This window comes from Corvus kubaryi, unplaced genomic scaffold (assembly GCF_017639235.1).
Source record: "Corvus kubaryi isolate FWS band 111438036 unplaced genomic scaffold, C.kubaryi_AGA036_p1.0 37334, whole genome shotgun sequence".
NCBI classification, from domain to species: Eukaryota; Metazoa; Chordata; class Aves; order Passeriformes; family Corvidae; genus Corvus; species Corvus kubaryi.
Window position 1 is genome coordinate 10,702,115 of NW_024581108.1, and position 21,879 is coordinate 10,723,993.

Consider the following 21,879-nt stretch of genomic DNA (forward strand, 5'->3'; position numbering starts at 1 on the left):
ACATTTTCAAGAAGAACAGCATGGAGGTAAAAGCCTGCACTGTCTGCAAAGCTTCTTCAATTCTTCTGTGAGGCCCACCATGCCCCAGAGGCAGCATGTCCCCGTACCAGCTCCCTGCCAGGCCTTATCCAAAGGCAAAGCTGACTCAGGCTGCTGTGCTTACCACTCTCCTCCCTCCACTGGGACCACAAGCACCAGAGAGAAGTAATTCCTGCTCCATCTTGGCAGGACAGTGCTTCTTGGTATGAAACACCAAAACTGAAACACATTATTCCTTACAACTTAAAAGAAACAGATATGAGGAAAACATCCCACACCAAATGCAGGCAGCCCAACTGCCTTTGGAACACTCTCCAAATCTCTTCAGGAGATTTATAGGGGGGTATGTCAGATGCGAGGACTAACAGCACCATTTCCCTGGCAGTGCAGGCACATGACAGGGGGGAGGAAGGAACCCTCACACCCCTTGCTGCAGGCTGGCAGGGCTCCCAGAATCCCCCCAAGCCTTGGCAGAGCACAGGAACCAGAGCGGGGGAGCTGCTCCAGCAGGAATGGCTTTTTTCCTGGCCATTTTGCTGGCTGTTGGAGTCAGGGAATGGAAGGAGGTGCACAGGAAGCAAGACCATGCAGCTGTAAAGCCTGTCAAGTGTAACGATGTTTTTTTAAGCATATTTTCTTGATTACCCTCCCAAGGGACCAAACCCAAAAGATGGTTCTATTTGATTTTTAGGTAACCCAGAAACAAAGTGTTTCCCAAACAAATAATCACATTGCAGTCTGATAATGGTCATTATTACAAAAGAGCGTTTTATTTCTGGTTTTTTCTGGGTGTACTATATTGCAATGTAACACTATGCAGGTCTATTATCATATTAAGATTCTTGCTACAGAATTAAGTTTGTCCATTTGGTCAAATTTCAGAGTTTTTTCTTGGCATTCCTACAGGACTTGTCACCACTTAAGCACATGAATTACTGAAGTGCCAGAAAAGGGTTATAAGACTTGGAGCTCTTCAATCAGAATTTGCAAAAGTTGTTGGGCTGGCTGGATGCACGAGGTCAGCACAAACATCCATTCTAATTTTGACCAAGGGGAAGATGCACATCTCCAGATTCTGATCACAAGTAGATTTGCTTGTCAGGGTCAATGTACTAGGAAGGTTGTCTTCTTACTTTTGATACAATCTTTGTCATCTCTAATTCCATTACCAAGTAAGATTTTTACTATTTTTGAGCAATAATGAAAAAATGCCTTGCTTAAATTCTGGAGCTGTCATACTTTTTAGGCACCTGATTAATATAAGTAGTTATACAAACTCTTTGTATATATACAAACCATGCTAAAGTATTGTCCACAAAATGTCCATCCATTCTAAGTCAAATACTATTGGTCACAGAAAAGTCTAGTATGAATTGCATGTGAATATACATATGAGCAGTACATGATTCACTGAGCAAATATGGCACTTTTACATATTTTCCTGGATGTCATAGAGAATTAGGAAACAATCTTCCCTCAGCTGACTCATTTCTAAGTTATTGTAATATGGGTTTGGAAAATACACCCCAGACTAGATAGTAAGAAGTTTAGAAAAGTCAACAGTGCAGCTACCTGAGTTTGTTTCATTAAGAAATTAACAGTAATGTGATATTTTATCATCCACTGTGAGCCTGAGGGTTGTCTGCTCACAAAAGCCAAGCTGCCTAACCCTGCTCTACACAAAACAGCACAGTTCTCCAAGCACGTGGCTCGGCAAGACGAGGAACTGACCTAGCACCTCCAAAGGGACTTGACCCACCTTCTCCTTGTACAGACCCTCACTGCAGAGTCCTGTCCCCTTGTTACTCCCATCCTAGCATCCATCCAATCCTTTAGAGAGCTGATCCAGCAGAAAATTAGTACATTTTTTAGACTGGCATAGTTTTCTGCTGGCTTAAAAAGTTGATTTGTCCTGTGGAGGGATCAGACCAGCACCAGACCTGTAAAGGTACATGAGAAGCAGCTGGAACATGGTGGCAGGAATAGGGAGCATGGGAGGAAGAAGGAGCTGCCCCTTTTTGGTGACAGTGAGCTGTCAGACTGATGAAGCTGTCTCAGCTAACCAAACCCTTGGAGAAGATACAGTTATTAGTGTGAAAGTGCTTAGACCGGTATAGTTTATTCCTAGCAAAGAATAAAGATATGCCAGCACAAGGCACTTTATACTCATGTAACTGTGTCCACATGAGGGGTTGCACTGGTATAAATATAATCAGTAACAAACAAAACCTCCACATCCCCTAAGTGATGTATTTACAAATATGGCATAGAACAAGCCTCCAACCTTCAGTTATGAGGTGTGCACAACTTCCATTCAGAAACCAGACCACAAACTACACATGAAACAACATTAGACACAAAATAAATTAGGGATTTAAAATGCTACATCTAGGAATATAAAGACCTTTTAAAAAACTTTAACTGTAATCCCATATTTAAAATCTAAATAAGAGAACTATACAGCTCCACCAATTACTTGGACATTTCAAACAGTTTACATTCATCAGGGACAACAGCACTTTGGTTTATATAATTAGGTTAATATGAGCAATGAAATGTTTCTCTTCCTCACGTAACATCAAAGTGAAATACATTTAGAATATATATACTGCCAAGCTGTTCCAGTAAGTGCATTCCACACACGAGTAAGGGTAGCTTTTGCAACAGCGACATCAGTTATAGGTCTTCAATAGAACTGAATCAAACCTCTTCAAAAATTGATTTGATTCCTTCGTGCCTGACCCATTAATCACATGGATCTTCTCCAGAACACAGCCAAACACAAAAAATAAGTCTGAACTAGTACTGTGGCAAGCCCACACACCAGACTGCATAGCACACCCCAGATTAATGAGGAAGTTCTCATTGTAGTTTGTCTCCCCACCTTTATAAGTCATACTCTTAAACCAGCTGTATGCTTTTGCATCAAGCTCAAGAACTCAGATTAACTGTAGCTCAAGACACACAATGGCAGTTAGAAAACATTTAAGAGCAACCAATCTGACAACTGTCAAATATTTTACATAAATTTAAACAATCAGCAACTCAACCTCTGCAATTTATGAACAGCATTGCCTCCTACAGAAATACTTATTCCTAGATATTCTTGTGAAACATTTATCCAGTGCCTGCATCTGACTCAAATATGTGTCAGCAAAATATTTTACTACTTTGATTATCTTAAATTAGCTTGTGAGCAGCACATCCCTTTCAAACCTGACTAAAAGAAATCAAATGGCTGGATTAAATAAATGTGCTGAACATGGCTTCAGAGAGTCAAGTTCCCTACCTGATGCACAATCATTGGAGATTACATTATTTTAAAGAGCAGACTTCCAACTGCATGATTTCCAATTTAATTACTCTCTGGGAGATGAAAACATAGCCTTCATCACTGTCCTTGGGTAGGCTGGGTAGGCTGAGACTTGTGAGAAATTAATGTATTCATTTAATCTCATTTTTGCAAATCTGCAAATATTCCTGTGCTAAGCTTGGTTTTATGCTACCCAAGCTCAATTAAGGAGCACATCAGAGGCTATTTCCTTGCCAGAAGCTTTACAAACTAAGCACAATTGCGCTGTTTCTGGATCCCATTCCTAGAAGGTGCCAAACAATTTGGTGGGGAAGTGGGCTGAGGGGGCAGAGGGCACTTTCTCTCTTGCAGCACAGGGTGTTTAGGGGAGGATGGGGTTTTTCAAGACAGCATTTCATCTTGCTGAGTTGACATTTCCAATAGGGTGAGTTCATTGCTCCCCTTCCACTCAAGTTAGTAGGAAATGGGCAGTCACATCCCGTTGCACTGCTTGGAAAACCTTCAACGTGAGTCACTTTGGTCCCGATTCCGCTGTGAACTGTGACTTTACTCTTCCTGGACCCGAGAGGAAATTGCAGTGAGTGCCTCCTGCTCAGTGCAGTGTGTGAATGGGCAGCCAGACTGAATTGCCAAAAGGCCCTGAAGGAGTTCTGCATGCCCCCTCTCACCTGTTAAAACATATGAAGAACCTTTTCTACTTGCTTTGACCATCTGAGAAAACCCTGTTGAAAGTAAAAAGGGATTGTCAGCCTATATTTGTTCTTGTTAGATGTTGAACACCTTCTACTGCCACTGAAGAGGAAACAAGGCATTCAACAACTGCAGCACCACCTGTTGAAAACCATGTCCTAAGGGATTAACAATAACCAGGAAGACAATATAATCATCTGTTACAAACTATGCAACCCAAAGCATACATCTTAAACACAGTTTCCCTGGTGGGATTAGGAAATTGAAAGAAAAACCAGCAGACAAAATCATTTACTTTTACCAGTAAAAATTAAGTTAGAGATGCCCTTGTTCTCAGGGCAAAACAAACTTAAAAATATCTTAAAACAGTGAAAAAATATGAGAAAATTTTATTTAAAAATATATGTAGTCCTTACTCCAAATTTGTTTGTACAGAAAGGATTTGAAAAAGAAAAAAATAATGACAAATTAAATGCATATTCAGAGTATGCATTCTCTAGAGTGTTTTTGGTAGAAGTGTTATTTCTGTAAAACTGAGCAAGAAGTTATTCAGCTTTCATTTGCTCCCTGACATCAGAAGGCAAAGTTTCAAACAAGTTGTCCTCTACAGTAAAACCAGTCCTCTTCAGAGCTCTACACTCACCGAGCTCAGGTGGAAGGATTTCAAAATGATTGCCTTTAATATCCAAGTAGGAGAGCAATGTCAAATTACCAATTTTAGGTGAAAGGACTGACAAGTTATTTTTCCCAATTTTCAGAGTCTTAAGTTTTTTGCAAAAGTATAGTTCATCTGGCACGCTCTCCACTTTGTTGCAAGTAATGGAAAAGTATTGTAAACTCTGCAGAACTCCGATTTCAGGCGGGATAAAGCGAATGTCATTGTAAGACAAATCCAAGTATCTGATTTTGTTGCATAGGAATAGGTGGGACGGAAGAACCTCTATTTTGTTATGGCTGAAGGAAAGCCGCTCTAGACTGGTGAGTTTCTTTATATGCTCTGGGATGTAGGTTATACTGTTGTACCACAGCTTTAGAATTGTCAATTTTCGCAGATGTTGAAAACTTACTATTTCTTCAATGGATTTGAGGTTATTTTCCTTTAGATCCAATTCCTGAAGACTGAGAAGGCTGAAGACTGCATGAGGTATGCGCTCTAAATCACAATGAACCAATTCCAGCTGTGTCAGGTTGACCATCTTCTTCAGGTTGTTGAGCATCACTAACTTAGTGCCATCATTATGGATACACAGTTTTTGCAGGTGACTTGAAACATCGACTGCAGATTGTGGGATTTTGGACAAATTACTTTTTATGTGAAGAACTTTTAGGCTTTTAAGCTCCCTAAAAGACTCCAGTGTAATGTTTTTAGAAATATCGTGACTTAGGGAGCCAATTAAATAAAGCTCTTCCAAATTTCTGAGGCCATACATCCAGTGTGGAAGTTCTCTGATGTCATCAAACTTGACGCTCAAGATCTTGAGATTCTCCTTCAGAAAAGCCAAGGCGGCACCGTGGATCTTCACAGAGCACTGGTGCAATGAGAGCTCCTGGAGATTATCCAACTGTGCAATGGTTGCTGGTATCATTACATTATTAATTATTTCAAGTTTTAAAGACTGCAGCTCAGTAATTTCAAATACTGTATCTGGTAGTCCAGAAAGCATGAAAAGTTGTAGCTCCAAATGGCTGTGGGAGTTTGTCTGTAGCCTCTGTCGCAGTTTATCTGCAGTCCACTCATTGTTTAGGTTCAGCTGTTTCAGCTTATTTTCACTGACTTCAGACAGAAAAACAGCAAAGCGCTTGGAGTAGAGAGGATCATACTGATCAATCATATGAAGCATAAAAGCAAAGTCATTCTTGACATCTGGGATATCATCAATTCCTGTCTCTTGCCGAACATACTCAAAAGAATATTCTTTCAGTGAACGGTAGAACAACCAGTACAGTGTATAAAGGCAAGTCAGGCCATAGATGCTTACAAAGCACAGGTAGCAGTAAGAAAGCTTAGAGAACAGATGTGCCATTGTGTGATTACAGCAAAAATTCTTGTATCCTGTCATGTCTTCAATATCAACGTTACAGACTACTGTAAAATTAACTTCTGAGACAAGTGCTGTGTTGTAAGCAATAATAATAAGGAATTTAATTACCTTAAGTACAGTCTGGCGAACATACATGACATAGAGTATATCACCCTCCTCAACATGCAGTCGAAATTTCTTCACCTTTTCAAACAGTGCTTTGGCCTGTTCACCTTCTTTTTTATCTAATGCCCCAGGTGTTCCCTTATCCACAACTAACTTCTCAGGGATTGATTTTAAAGACTGCGTCTTGACCAAAGTGCCTTCAGTGCTTGGCTGACTAGTATTAGACTTGCTGATGTTGTTCTTCCTGTTATCCTTCTCTTCAGAGTCTTCCCCTGATACTTCAGATAAAGCTCTTGTTGTCCAGGGAGAATCAAAACATTTGCCAAGTATTGAAATGAAGTGTTCAATTTTGGAGCTTGATCCAGGGAATTTGAACCAAAAGTTACTACACAGCATGAAGACCAGTGTGTGTATAAGGACAAGGTAAGGGAAGTACTTGGCATACCAGTGCAGGGCCCGTTCATAGCACACCTGATTTATAAAGCTGTATTGCTGAAGGTCCAAATCAGTCTTGAGTCCTTTCATTTCAACTGTAGCTGGAGGGGTGGATGGCTTCGGTGGTGGAAGGGGAGTGGTATCAGGGATTGTGTTAAACGCATTTGAACTATTAGATTGGTTCTGGCAAGGCTGGACGCGCTTTGGAAGGCATATTATCTTGTCTTGCATGACCTGGAACACACAAAAAGGTATCTTTTGAACTGATGTACAAACAATGGTAGCAGCATCAATGGGTACCTGTCCTTGGAGTTCCTCCAGCTGCCAGGCATTCCTCCCCACAGCCTGCTACTTGGTCCCACAGGCTGTGCTAGTATTATTCTCAACAAGACACTTGTTCTATATGCCAAGAACTAGGCCCCCCCTTTCTATCTATGGTTAGCCTTCCATAATTTGAATAAGAGGGCACTGAGACAATCCAGAAAAAGGAGAAATGTAGGGAATGCTTCCAGAAAAGACCAGGGATCTTCTGCACTGCTCTCCCCAGAGACAGACTGTTACTGCCAGGTGTATGGACCCTGGCTACAAAATGTTCAGAGATAGCTTAGGCTTGAAAGCAGCACAACTGCATTCATGTGGCTGTACTCTCACACTGTGATGTCTTATCACACCAAAAATGGCTGACAAAGGGCTAATGTGAGCATATCTGGCCTGGGACATTAATAATCTTCAGTCTTCATAAAGACAGATAAGGACAGTCCTTTAAAGGCATTTGTGTGTGCATAGACAAATTTTATTTAGTTTCTCACACATGTACATAGAGTCGTTATAAAATCATAGAATGATCTGGGTTGGAAGGGACCTTAAAGATCATCAACTTCAAACATCCTGCCATGGGCAGGGACACCTTCCACTAGACCAGGTTGCTCAGAGCCTCATCCAGCCTGGCCTCAGACACTCCCAGGGATGGGGCATCCACAACTTCAACCTGTTTCAGTGCCTCATCATCCTCACAGTGAAGAATTTCTTCCTATATCTAATCTAAACCTACCCTCTTTCAGCTAAAAGCCCTTTCCCCTTGTTCTATCATTACACGCCCTTGTCAAAAGTCCCTTTCTATGGGGAGCTTCTGTAGGATGGAATATACACCTCAGGGAAAAAACGTAGCTCTGTTCCTGAGGCTGTCTACAATTAAAAAAAAAAAGCAATTTTCTTAATTTGGGGTGGTCATCCATGTTGACAGATGGAGTTCAGAGTGCCTTAGAGACCAATCACCTTTGGTTTAATTTGGGATAACAGTTCTGAGTTCAATGCAAGGCTCCCTATAAGTCAGAATTTAAAATGCTAATCTGCATGATAAACCAAGGAACTCTCTTACTTGCCCTGAATGACTAACTGGGATTAGCCCAAACTAAGAACGTGGGTGTAGTGTAGATATACTCTTTGATATCATGGCTATTGCAAGCAATAAAAATAAGGTATGCAACAAGAGCTACCAAAATCAGATGATCCTTGATGATCCACCCTGGTGTAGGGAGAGGCTGAGATAAGACCACATGTGTTTTGAACAACATCAGTGCCATAACTGTTGGCACATCAAAAACTTCTGTAGTTAATCTATGTCTGTAAATGCTACTGTGATATACACCCTTACTTATATCCTGGATTTATGTATCTCACAGTAAGTTGAAAAAAAAAAATTGTCTATTATTTCAGTCTTTCCACACATCATTTTCCACTGTGCTTCCTCCAATCAAGTGGGCAAACTTAAAACAGCTAACAGATATAACAGATGATTTACTTTGTGTGGTTAAGCAAATACTTATCTACTAATGCAAAATTCAGCTCTATATAAAGAGATTTTTAAACATGAATGTTGTGTCAACTGAAAATACTTGAGAATGGAGAATACAGGCAAAACTACAGTTGATTTCATGTGAAATTTGAGAGACAGTACATCTAAATCCTAGGCCATGTAAGTAAGCAAATTCCTCTGAAATAAGAGCTCTGTCAATGTGTCCCTTTAAGTCCATTTCAAAGTCATGCCAAGAAACGTGAGATTCATGTTTGAGCCAGTACTATATTTTTGTGGAGTCATCCCAAACAGTATTTTTCATTTCTTTTCTGCTTTTGGCTCTTTAGCAAAATGTAACTAACAGTGACTGACAGTAATGTCAATTGTTTATGTGTAAGCATCCTCAGAGATGTTTTGGAATGGAAGAGATATAATATTAGCTGTGGGTGGTGTTAATAAAATCAGCACAATAATTTCAAATCCCTTTAAAGCATAATGACAGAAATATTAACATTTGCAAAATAAAGAAAAACAGGAATTACAAAATTACATTTTTGAAACTTTCAAACAGCAAAATGGTAACAAATAAGAACTGAAGCTGACAATCTGTTCTGTTACACCAAAGTGAGGTGAAAACAGCGATCCAGACACCGGCCAAACCAACAGCTCTTATCTTAGCTGGCACAGCTCCATTGACTCTAGTGCAACTCTGCTGATTCACAGCTGCTAAAAGTCTGGTCTGTGTTATTCGATGTTGCTACTTAAACAGCTTTAATCCTGGGACCAGCACATTTTTGCTTTGTTCATGGTGAGCCCAAGAGATAAAACAAATTGGGACACCGTCTTTCCAAGGCCCTTCCTCATTTGTGGTGTTTCTTTCAGCAGCCCCGAGAGCACCCACCACACCTCTGTCCCTTTGATTTACCTGTAACGTGCACCCAAACACTCCGATCATCAGCATGGCCACCGAGAGATAGTCCGTGAACACATCCCACCAGGGCTTCAGCACCCGGAACGCCGGCTGCTGCTCTGAGAACTGCCGGAACTCGGTCACAGGAATCATCGTCCTGCAAAAGAGCAAGGCCAGCTCAGTCTCCTGCAGCTCAGACCGCTCACGCTGTGCGAGCAAGTGAAAAAACCTTCTCTGTGAATGGAACTCCCAGGATGTGGCATAAAAGTTCCCAGCTACTGACACCCCACCTCAGAAGAGGGATGCTCATGCTGTCACTTATGCAGCTCTTGTGAGGAAGAGAGAGCCTGGGATCCCATCCGTGCAGGCAGGCAAATCCCTCTCTCTGTTGACTCCAGCCATCTCTGATGGGTCAGTGAGGCCTTCTGCACCCCTGAAAATCAGCCCATTCTATACACAGAGATGTTCAGCTTCATACACATTAGCCTTGATCTCAAAGGTCTGCCTGAAATGCTTGTCCTGCATTCAAACTTCACACACCCTTTTAGTTACCATGTTTCATTCACTTCAATTTTACTCATGGTGGTTTCAGGAATGCTTTGGAATATTTTTGTGCATACTCACTGCAATTTTAAATCTACTATGTTTTGAGTGCAAGTTCCTAAAGTGCTTTAGGTAACCAAAACTACAGGCAGATCAAGGGCTTTATCTTCACCTCAGATGTCTAGGCTTACATCATCATGTCCTCTGAAAAATCAGCTAACACATGAGCATGTACGGGCAAAGCAACTGATTTTAAAGCCTACAGCATGATGTGTAACTGAATCTCTGAGACCAACCAGTACTGAAACTCCCTAATAAGTTACAGTGGAAAGATAAATTCACATGGGAATGTAACAAAAATACTCCCAAGGGCACTTAACAAAATTTGTCCATTAACTAACATCATAAATGCTCACCACAATCACTTAATATCACAGTTTTACTGGAAGTCTATAATCCTGATTCAGCTGCACACTGGGACCCATTAACATGGTTTTGGTGACATCCATCTGTGTGCAGGCTTAGTGATAAGCACACACTTGCTGAGAGGCTGCCCAGGAACTTAAGGGATTCAGTTCATTCAGAGCCAGGGAACAGGAAGGGAATGATTCAAGCCCTAATGGCTGCAATTCATTGCAGGTGTACAGCCATCCTAAAGACTAATAACTGACTCCCACTAACTGTCCATACTTGTATGGAAGAATGCTCACTTTGGAACCTTCTCAGGGACTGCTGTGTCTCTGCCTGCCCAGCTGATCCTCAGAAGGTACTGTAGTCCCCAAAGGCATAAGATGAAGTCTGTAAATGAACTTGTGCTAGTAGCTAGGCTGGGGCTTTGCAGCTGAGTAGCATAAAAACTCTTGTTCCTTAGCCCCCTCTCCTTTTGCAACCCTTCCATGTTGCTTTAAGCACTACTTGGCCAGACAGGAGACACTCTCTCAGCCTCCTGTCCTTCTAAAGTCTGTCCTCAGGATGCAGGCTACGATCCCAGATAAAACTGCACACACCTCTTGCACAACTGGCAATCCCCAAGAGGAAGGCAGGCTGTCCCCCCACAGCACCTCCAGATTAACAGACCATCAGTGAAAATGACGGCAATGCAAGCCTGACTTCACACAGCCAGGTCAGAGACTTGGCAGCACCCTTGCCAACAGGCCTGAATTGCTGCAGCGCTGGTGGAGGAATGCAGCATTTACTATCAAATGGCAGGCAGCCAGGAACCACAGCTCTGCTTTTTGTGTGCTTGTCTTGCAAGTATTAGCATACATATCAGGGGAGATGCACCTCTACAGGAGAGAAAAGCTGGGGTAGCTGCTGGGACAAACCTTTGTTGCCTTTCACTCTTCTTTTATAAATACTGGTGGGAAAAGTGGATCTTAAGTACATGCCCAGCAATCCTGCAGCTAAATCTCTGCTGGCAGCTCCCAGTGGCACCTGAGCTGAAGAACATCATGCTCAATCTCTCTTCCATTCCCATATGCATTTCCACTGCCATTGGTAAGGAATTACCCTTCTCTTTTCCATTTCCATATAAAATGCAGGTGACTGAGTAGCTGCTGGTAAGCTTTCATTTTTTTTTTCCATCAAGCATTGAAAAACATCGAAAATTCTCAAAGAATTCCACTAACACAAATGTTAGCTAAACAGTTGCCATGCAACAGTCCTGCTCAAAGTTTTGTAACACATATACTACTGTTGGCTCAGGTTTTGAGGCCAGCTGGCTGACTGGAATGCCATCAGTACACCCAAGAATACCTATCAACAGATTGCTTTAAAACCATGACATTTACTTCCCAGCCCCGTAATAAAGGCTTAGGAGTGCTTTATCATATTCTGATGGCACAGCCTCTAGAGATCCCATTTGTAAGGGTTTTTTCAAAAGTATAAACAATTTGAGTGTCAGGTGAAGACAGAATTATGTTTCCTGCAGTGGAGATTCTTGACAAAGCACAAGTGCTCACATGCACGGAAACGTGTGGAGACCCAGGAGTGACTGGTTAGACACCCAAGTAACCGTGGATCTGAGCCACAGTGTTATGAAAGGCGTCAGCACTGAATCAGGGCAGTGCCTGACAGCAGATGTGACTGGAAATTATCTTGCAAATTACTGTGCAGGGACAGCTTTCAGACCAAAAAATCATTTGGCTGTTGTTTTTTACAGGTTTCACTATGTATTTTTAGGGGTCTTTGTTGTATTCTATTTTTGCTTTATTTCTCCTAAGTGATACATGGGGAATTTAGATGAAGGCAGATAGGTTCTAGTACCACAAACACATGCTGCCCTGATCCCTTGTTCCCTTCGGAGGCTGTTGTTTGCATAGCGTGACTCCTCATTAGTAGAGTGCACATACTGTTACCCGATTAATGGGCCAAGCCGAGGGAGAGCTGCACACAGAAAGCCTCTCTGAGCCATCCTAGAAAACCCATCTCTGGAGGTGGAAGGTTCACAGTCCAACACAAGACATCAAAACCCATCTAACGTTTTCCTACGTTGTTGTAAAAAGAAAACAAACGTTACTGAACGACAGCAATAGTACCGCACAGAAAGTAACAGTAAAAAAACCCAACAATGTCTACCAGCAGATGATATTTTTTAGCTTTAGGGCAAAAAGACATTCACAAGAAACTTTGCACGGCAATTGAATGTGAAGAAGTAGGAAAACCATTTTCCAACACTCACTGGAGGAACCCTATTGCCTCTCCCCTTCCTGTACTAAGAATCAAGGAAAATGCTGGAAAGAAGTGCAGAGCAGCCTAGGCTTACCAGCACTGCTGACATCTGCACACAGAGCAAAATGACACCAAGTCACTTTTCAGTTGTCTCCCACTTCCCTCTAGCATTTTTTCCATTCTGGCTTCTCCAGGGATGGAGAGGACATCTATTAGCAGCAACTCAGACCTCAGAAAAGACACAGCAGGTCCACCTGGCTCAGAGCAATCCTGAAAAATCCCTCCTGGCCATGTCCAGAGTCCAGCTCTTCCCCACTGCTGCACCCAAAGCTGCACGACTGGCAGACTCAAATAATCACACACAAACCAGGTCTGCACACAATAAAATGATTCAGTCAATCATTAATTTGAACAAATCAAGGGATGCTAAAAAGTCACACTGCAGTCCAAGTCACAGCACACCATTTACTGTAGGACAACATCTCTGGGACAGCACACCACTTACTGTAGTTTCTTATCTCTCCTTGTAACAAGGAGATAAAAGACAAGGAGTTCAACATTTCATCTGGTGAAAACTAAGACTGCATTACTAATTTCAGTTCACTCACATTCAAAATGTTATTTAATTGCACAATACATTATAGCTGAAATGGGGCATCTGACTTACTGTAAAATACTATTCTAACCTACTTTAGTAAATACTAGAGTTCAAAATATTGGATATTCTTTTCAATTAAAACCAGAACTTGTTCTTTTTTTTTCTCTTACATTTTTAATAATCCTCAGACCCTAGAGAAAAGAAAACGGTACATGAGATAAATCATCTGGTATTCAGCTACCAGAAGGAAATAAAAAAGGAACTTGGATTAAAAACCAGTTGTACTGTCTGTTAAGCAGTGCTGCAGAACAAAGCTGTGGGTTTGCCAAATTAAATAAAAAGAATAATAATAAAAAACCCAAACAGGAAAAAAAGCAGTAACAAAAAATCCCAAAACAAACAAAAAAAAAACCCCTCAAAAACATCGGAGGGGAGAGAAATTAGTAGGGATTCTTATTTTAGAATTTCTAAGAAATGTAGAAAACTTGGTGAGTGAAAATGAATATGTCCTAATAAGATGAAATACTTGAATCCAAGTACAAATGTGATACCTACTCCATCAGAAAACCCAACTACAGGAATCAGCTAATGCATGGGAGATTAGGAGTGCGACACAACAAATTAATGTGACCTAAAAGAGCAAAGGAGAATAAATAGATCCAAGTCAGGGGGGACAAAAGTATTGGAAACAAATTAAGACTTGATAAATCGAGAGATTGAATCAAAGGCTGATTGTGAAACGCCGCACCGTGGAGCAAAGCAGCCTCTCAGCAGTTGGTTTACATCAGAGGGAATAAAGGAAAGCAGTGAGGACAGTTTGGAAGTAACGATGGCTCTTGCCAGTGCAGCTAAAGAGAAAACCGAGGCACCAGACAATCCCTGTGATGTCCGCAGCAGAATACAAAGGAAATCAATTCCTGAACTTCCTGCCCACGGGGAGCTCCAGGCGGGGGGTTTGTGGGCCTGGGTGCCACCAGCCCGACCGCCACCAGCCACAGCAGCCAAGGGACCAGCGTGCCCTGCTGGCACTGCTCGCTGGCACAGCACAAAGCCCTGGGGACAAGCCCTGGCCTTGGCGTTATGCTTCACAGGTAGGCACTGTGAGGTGCTCACCGCAGCTTCGTGTCCACCGAGGAGCTGTGCCCTGCCTTGCAGCAGCACACAAGGGACCCCAGTCGGAGACAGGACACACAGTGCCAGATGGGTAAACACTTGGGGACATGGAGGGTGACACGCCCCCTCAATAAGCTGTATTCCTCTTGCGTCTTGAGACACTTCACAAAGCAAAGACATTATTGCTCAGAGAACTGCCCCTCTGGTACAACCCTGAACAAAGCTGCTTTTGGCTTGTAGCACCTTCCAGGCCCCAGGCTCCAGCTCTTGCTAGGTGACTGGTTACTATTTTTAAGCGGATTCTCATAGAGTCACTTCATTCATTTTATGGAGTGTAACTGTGTGGATTGGCAGCAGCCCTCAGGAGAATTAAAGGGTCATGCTGCTGGGGAGGGCTCCGCCACCAGTGAACAGCACCCGCCGCTCCCACTGCCCCACCTCAGCTTTCAAGGCACAGCCTGTAGAGACACGGCAAGTAAAAGCAGCACAGTGAGCAAAAAGAAGGGAATAACTGGGAGGCTCTGCCTTTCTCTCACCCAGGCAGGTCGGACAGCATGTGTTCCTCACTGAGGCAGAGTCCCAGCAGCTCCTGCCACTGCTCCCCACCATGACAAGCTGGCCTCCGGGCTGCCTGCGCTGTGCTGTCAGGAGAGCTGCCAGCTGCTTGGTCTTTCGTATCAGGGATCTACTGAAAGGAGAAAATGCTAGGCCAATCCTGCTCTCCTGGCTGTTTTAAACATACTGCATGTTAGGATAAATTATGAAATGCCTTTTGGGAATAGCGCTGCAAGGTCTCTGGGTTGGTTGCCATATATGATTTATTGCATATTCATCTTCATTAAAGCAACAGAGCACAGCTCGTATTTAACACAAAACAAACTTGGGACCTGGCAGCAGGGACTCAGCAGAGCCCAAGGGCTGTGGGCCACGTGTGCAGGGGCTGCACACCAGGGGGTTTTTACACAGGACAAGGCATTGCACACCCCAAACTCCAGAGTCCTTCACTGTAAACACTTGTTACTCTGCACAAATACCATAAAACCACTTTTCACGTGCTTTGTGCTGTTTGGCCTCAGCCAATGGGCCAGGAGGTGAAATTAAGCTGGAGTGCTTTTCAGCACAGGACCTGAGGCTCCACTGAAAAGCAGAATTTTACATTCCTGTTTTTACCTGCTTTGGAACTGAACACTGAGACAGTTAAATAAGCATGAGTAAGGGAGTTTTGCAGTCAGGTTGATAGTGATGTATTCTCAAAGAGGCTATTTAAACAAAGTCTCTGGTCTGTGCAGAGCCCGAGGGCTTAGGGCGACAGTCTCCTCTAGCCAGAGCTGATAGACACAGCCTGGAATGAAAATGGCTTGGTGCTATCATCAGTCATATATTCTGTTGATTATAACTTTGTCAAATTTGTATTTTTAGATGGGACTGGGTCCCCAAAACTACCATAAGAAAAGATCAGTGTAATTTAAAACAAAATTTGAATGAAGATCTAGCCAATAATTGTTCAAACCATTCTAGAAACAAGCTTAGGAAAACAAATTGGATGTGAACCCTACAAAAATTGTGGTCTTTTCATTTATAACTTTTCAGATCATCCATGCCCCAAAATTTGACCTCTGTATTGGGAACACAGATTTTACTGCAGTGTGAACAGCTGCCTAATTTATAAACCTTTGGAAACTGTGGGTTTGTGTCCTTTGATCTTAGCAGACGAACATTTTCGGCATGTGCCCAGAAACCCCTCACAGCTCCTGGCACTGCCTGTGCTGGCACCACAAATGACAGATAATGGACCTGCTTCACTTCATCACCTAACCAGGAGAGGACTAAAAGTAGATGTGGGGACAAGACAACAAGCCTGGGAAACTGAGATTAGACTAAGGGGGAAATATGATGATAAGGGCTGGAATTAGTAACTCCTAATTCCCAAGAGGTTTATGCTCCATTCTTATCTGTGTATTCTCACACACATTGTACATGCAGCGAAATAATGTCTGAACTACCCTGACATTCAGTTTTGGGAATTATTTTGCTACATGTTTGCACTGACCAAGATGTCCAGCATTTTGGTAAGTGTAGGTGCTTGGTCAGTTCCCATGTAACATACAATAAAACCTCTGCTACTGACTTCTTCTTTTGTAGCATTTCAGGAGGTTGCTAGGTGCCATTGGTGTTTCCTGTAATATAAAATTCAATTTAAAAAATAATTTTTAAAAAGGCATAAATTTTTTGGCTGGAAAAACTACTTTGAACACTGGCTTGTGTTGCCTGTGTTTGAAACATGATGGCTCCCTTTTTGTTCCGTTGACTGCAACAGAGATTTTCATAGGAAGAAATACCATCACTCTGAAGTAAGAAGTACAAACAAATGATACTGTTTCTTAAACATAAATCCCATGTAAAGGAACTGGAAAGACATTAAAAACAAACCATTGCATCCAAACAGTTATTTTTAACAGTCCATGTGTTTACTGTATTTTCAAACAAATTCATGTCCTTGTGGCTGAAGCTGGTGAGGAAATGTGACCTGGAGGAACAACAGAGCGTGAGTCAGGAGTCCCCAGTGGGACATGGCCATGGACAGCCTGGGCACGCCACATCAACCCACCATGCCAACGCTTCTCCAGCTGCAAAACAGAAAGGTATCTACTTTCTTTAGTACCTTTGGTGGGAAATATGAATGAATAGTACTACAAAAATCGTAACATTGGTTTTCTCCAGTTTTCTGCAATGCCTGAATCTAAACTGACAGCATGTCAAAACTTCCCTGAAAAGTGACTGAAGTGAATTTTATTTCATAGTAGACATTACCAAAATTAAATGTCACAGTTCGTATTAGTTGACAGTCTGAGGAACAGACCAAATACAATTAGCTCACAGAAGACATTATTCCAGTACCCAGTTTGGTGGTTCTACAAAACGTATGAAACTCATGCAGTTTTCACAAGGGCTGCACATGTGCCAATGATGATGAAAGCAGGTTGGCCACCACCAGGCTGTCCCCTGTGAGACAGCTGTTCAGAGTAGGGAAGGGGTTTCATTTCCAGGTGCACTGACTGGGGACAGTTAGATTGTGCCACCTGAACTCCAGCAAGGTCCCAACCAACAACTGGAAAGCTGTGTTCTATTATGTCAACTGCCACAACCGAGCTTCCCCAGAGCCCCAGCTCTGCAGGACCACAATCGTGGGCAAGACGCCAACGGCGGATTTAGTGCTGGAGAAAACTGGAAAGGGTGTAACTTCCAGAAACATGCTGAATACCTAGTCCACTCTTTTCCCTCCAAGTTCCTGAGGTCCACACTGCAAGCATCCAGTGTACATTAGGTTTCAGCTGCCCCTCTGCCTAATATCCAGGAAGAAGCATGGTGCAGAGGTAGCAGCAAATACCCCTGCTCTGTTCTTGGTACCCTCTGCTGTGGCAGTGGAAGCTCAAAGACCTGAACCAAAAACTTGGAGGAGACAATAAGGGTCATAAAGAGGAGACATAAAGAAGAAGCAACTTTCATAAACTGCATTTCAAAATATATGTTGCAAATTCCACCTACATACACAGTAAGTGCTGCTTTGGCAATGAATCCCAGACAATAACCTTGTTGTTTGTTCCAACTGAGTCATAGGACTTTTTCATGTATTACACACCAAAAAGACTTCCTATTGTCAGCCACTCTTTGACTTCAACTTGGTTGGACTAAAGACAAAAAATTGTTCAGGGCAAGATTCTGCCAGATAAAGTCTCAGTGAAATCAGTAGTTCTTTTCGTACCAAGCACATGGGCCTGCGTGGAGACTTGGCTTTGCTGAGCTATTTCTCCAAATCTAAAGGAAAGTACACTCTACGCATTTCCATGTCAAAGACTACTTCAAAGGCCATACTTACCATTTTTCAGCTCTGGGAGTAACATTCTTTGTTTATCAGGGCTATCACTCAAGATGCCTGCCCTCTTTCCAGAGCTGCAAAATGGTTTTAATGTGAGTGAAAGCCTTTAACAGCAAACCAAAGAACAGAGCAAGAAACTACGCAGTAAGTGATATTTTAGAATTCCTGAAATGTATCTAAATGATTGAAAAAATAAAATCACATCAAGTTTTAATCAAAATTATACCAGGTTTTCCACAAACACTATTTAACATACTCAGATAATGAAGAGAGAAACAATGCTGTAGAATGTCACAGAACAGACAATATTACACGAATCAGTGCCATTCATTATCAAAGAAATAGGTGCCTGAGGCTAATACAAGCTAATACATGCTCATATTAAAAAATGTTCAGCTGATATAATTAAAAACTAATTCCTAATTGGGACAGGAAGCACAAAAGGTCCATTCTGAGTCTTAAGCAGTTCAACCATCTGACAAGTTAGTTAAAAACATTTTATGCAGTGACTGAGCCAAAAACATTAAAGAAATGCCTGTTTTCATGATTTGTGAGACTTTTTCATATAAAGACTCTTTTTTGCTCCCACTTGCATGTAACACAAAAGAGCTTTCTAAAATTTCATGATAGTCTCCTAAAACATGGATCCCAAAACACCTGGATAAACATACAGGTATTCTCATCTTGAAGCAGCTGGTGGATTTTCTTACCCCAAACCATCCTTTGTTACAAAAATCCCTGACAGTAAAAATAAACTCATGGTCTCACATACTCCTGAAAGAATAAGAAAGACTAACATAGGTAAATTCAAGCACGTAAATTGCATGTGATCTACACACACTCAAAAATATACACTAATAACTACAGAATCAGAATTGGTATTCACATAAGATGACTTTTAAAGATCATGAACTGGAAAGCCAGAACTACCTTCTCTATTGGACCTTTTCAGGACAGTGTCCATCCATAGACCATCAAAGAGGGATTAGCTCTCACCTCATTCCACCAAAAAGTCTGTTGCTGCACAAAACAGAAAAAAAAGGCTGTTTCCATCAAGCCTCAACTGTGAGATCAAAGCTGTTGCTGGGAGGGGATTCTGACAACACTATAGCAGGTGTGCAGCTCTTTGAAATTATATCATCATGGTTAAATGACTGCAGAGAGCAAATACTCTTTCTAGTCACATTACACTAAACCAGGGGCTTTTCCGAGAATACAGTCTGTGAACACTGGTGAAAACTACCTACCCCTAAGGCAGCTCATCAGACATTCACATCAACTGGAAAATGAGATCTATAATGGTCCTTCTTCAGAGCACCAAACCCTCTGACAGCAACCTGCACTTCTGAGCTGTTGCACTCTGCTGTAAATCACATGGGTATCAGATCTTACAGTGCTGCACGCTCAGGGCAGGGCTTGACCCGTGCTCTGGTTCACTATATGCTCCAGAGCAAGCAATTAGTCCAAACTCCCACCTTCCTTTCAGTGATAAGTAAATAAAATTGGAAATGTTCTCAGCATGTTGGCAGTCTTATTGCTGGCTTGCTGAATTTAAGATTCCCATCAATAAAAAATCACTATGTACTATTGCCACTGAAGGGAGATGTGAGCTAGCATCTCTATCTTCAGCAGCTGGTAGGTTAACCCAGGATTAGAAGTTGGTATAAAAGGTTGGATTCTGCTCACCTGGAAGTCAATGGAAAAGCTGAAGTTTACTTTGACAGAGAGAGAAATGGATTTTTAATACTATGGTACAGGACCAAATGTTTTTACATGTTCTGGTGCAAATTCAGTGGAATTTTATATGCTCGACATAACAGCGGCATTAGCAACTTTCTGTGGAGAATGGTGCCATCCTGCGCTTCAGGGGAGGCCTTTGTCCTACTTTAAAACCGAGAAAAAACACGCATAGGATTCTCCCAAACAAGTGGGAAATGTGCAAAGCACATGCATGGTATTATCCTACCTTTTAAAAATCTGACCAGATCAAACACTAGGTTGTAAATCAGTCCTTCAAGGGAAAAGGAGACAGTGCACAGAAACTGTACTGGAAAAATTCCAAATAAACCCCCATCTTTGTCCAAACCTGTGACTCTCTGGATGATACAGTTGTAAAGTTTATGCTGTGTCCGATTAGCTGCATGTGCCAGGCACTAAAATGTAGAATGAATACAGTGAAAGCTCATCTAGGGTCTGTCAGGTTGAAAGACAGCTCTAACACCCTCTGCCTGCCTGGGTATGGGAAGGCAGGAGTGCCTGCCCTGTGTTATGAATGAAAGCAATGGAACAAATGACATACTCACACCTGGCCAAGAGGGCTGAATCAAACCCAGTATCTTCCTAGCCTGAAAGAGATCCTAGAAACACAAACCCAACTCGCTGCACTATAGCTTGAATTTGCAACAGTGTTGTCACACAAAATCCCTGGGTAAACAGCTCAAGGATGAAGAAGACAGTAAAGTTTCCATTATGTTGACCATGTGAAATCCAACCCTTGTTAACATTCTTCTGACAAATCATTTTGGAAGGAGAATGGCTTCTTTGCTTTATTAAGTAAGGTTTTAAAGTATTTAGAAGGTTTCTTTTCCTTTTTTACCTGAGGTCAATTGTTTCATTTTCAGTGTTTTCTTCACTATATAGTCCCTCCCCTGCCCTTCACAACTCTGACAATGAGGACAGAATCTTTCCACTAAGTTTTCTTAAAGAGGAAAAAACTGTAAAATTAAACTCTAGCTCCTGTTATTGTGAATTGTTTGGATGGTAATTCAATTTTTTTTTTTTTTTTTTTTTTACTTTCCGCAGCACTCAAAAAGCCTTGGGTTGGGAAGTGCCTTTCTGGCGGTGAATAGGGCCCACTTCAACTAGTTGCAACTGAGGTCACTGGACAATCAGGGGAACTGCTCCTCCCAGCACTCTGACCCAGTTCATTATTTTGGGTCTCACTGTGTTGTCCCTCTGGAGCCGAGGCCACCTGAGTATTGTTTAATGCTCTGGCCTGCCCAGCCCGGATGCTGCCCCCCTCCTGGTCAGAGCTCCTTATTGTGGGCCTCAAAAGCCAGATACCGAGGTGGGATGAGGCTGCCTCAGGAAATCAACTTGAACTGGTACAGGAACTGATTGCAAGATAGCACGAAGCACTGAGTGAGCACTTGTAAGGAGAATTTAGCAGTCTCTGGTTTCATTTTTCACTGAAAACCAGCGCTAGCCTTTTCCAATACTGGGCATACAAAGCAACTAGATTTTTAGCCTTTCCATCAGAAAGCTTATTTCTAAAACTGCTTACAAGAGTAAATAATAACAAATAAAACACACAGAAAGTTATATTATGGTAAAACCTCTAGCATGGCCTGTCAGTATTCAGACTGGAAGAAAACAGCAGCATTGCTGCCACAAATTTAGCAAACTCAGAAAGTAACTGGAAAAGGAAATGATTCAGAAACCACAGGTGCTCAGCACCAAGCTGCTGTGCCTTGCTGGCAGCCCAGGGACACGGGCACTTGTGAGACAGCAGGAATCAAAGGCCAGGTTAAAATTAGGGATCATCTCAGAACTCTGCTCAGCCCAGCTCTCCATGCTGATTTGCACCACGGGAGCAAACAGGTTTTTCCAGGAGAAGAGTGAGCCCAGGGGAGTGCTACCCTCCTGACTGCTTTCATCATACCAAAAAGAAAACTAAAAGCTAATATACCCGAGGGCAGGAAGGGGAGTTTGGGGGGTTTTGGGGTCCTGAGAGGAGTGACGGGAGGGGG

At 42.2% G+C, this 21,879-nt stretch overlaps 1 protein-coding gene across 1 annotated transcript in view; it reads right to left on the minus strand.

The window, feature by feature from the left end:
- Window positions 1-784: 784 nt before the first annotated feature.
- Window positions 785-21,879, minus strand: part of LRRC8C (leucine rich repeat containing 8 VRAC subunit C) — a 22,521-nt gene continuing 1,426 nt past the window's right edge. The window contains exons 2-3 of the mRNA XM_042030260.1: window positions 9,345-9,486; window positions 785-6,858 (exon numbers count right to left, since the gene is read on the minus strand). Coding sequence (XP_041886194.1) covers window positions 4,588-6,858; window positions 9,345-9,482 — 2,409 coding nt within the window. The 5' untranslated portion in view covers window positions 9,483-9,486 and the 3' untranslated portion in view covers window positions 785-4,587. The remainder of the gene's footprint in view (window positions 6,859-9,344; window positions 9,487-21,879) is intronic.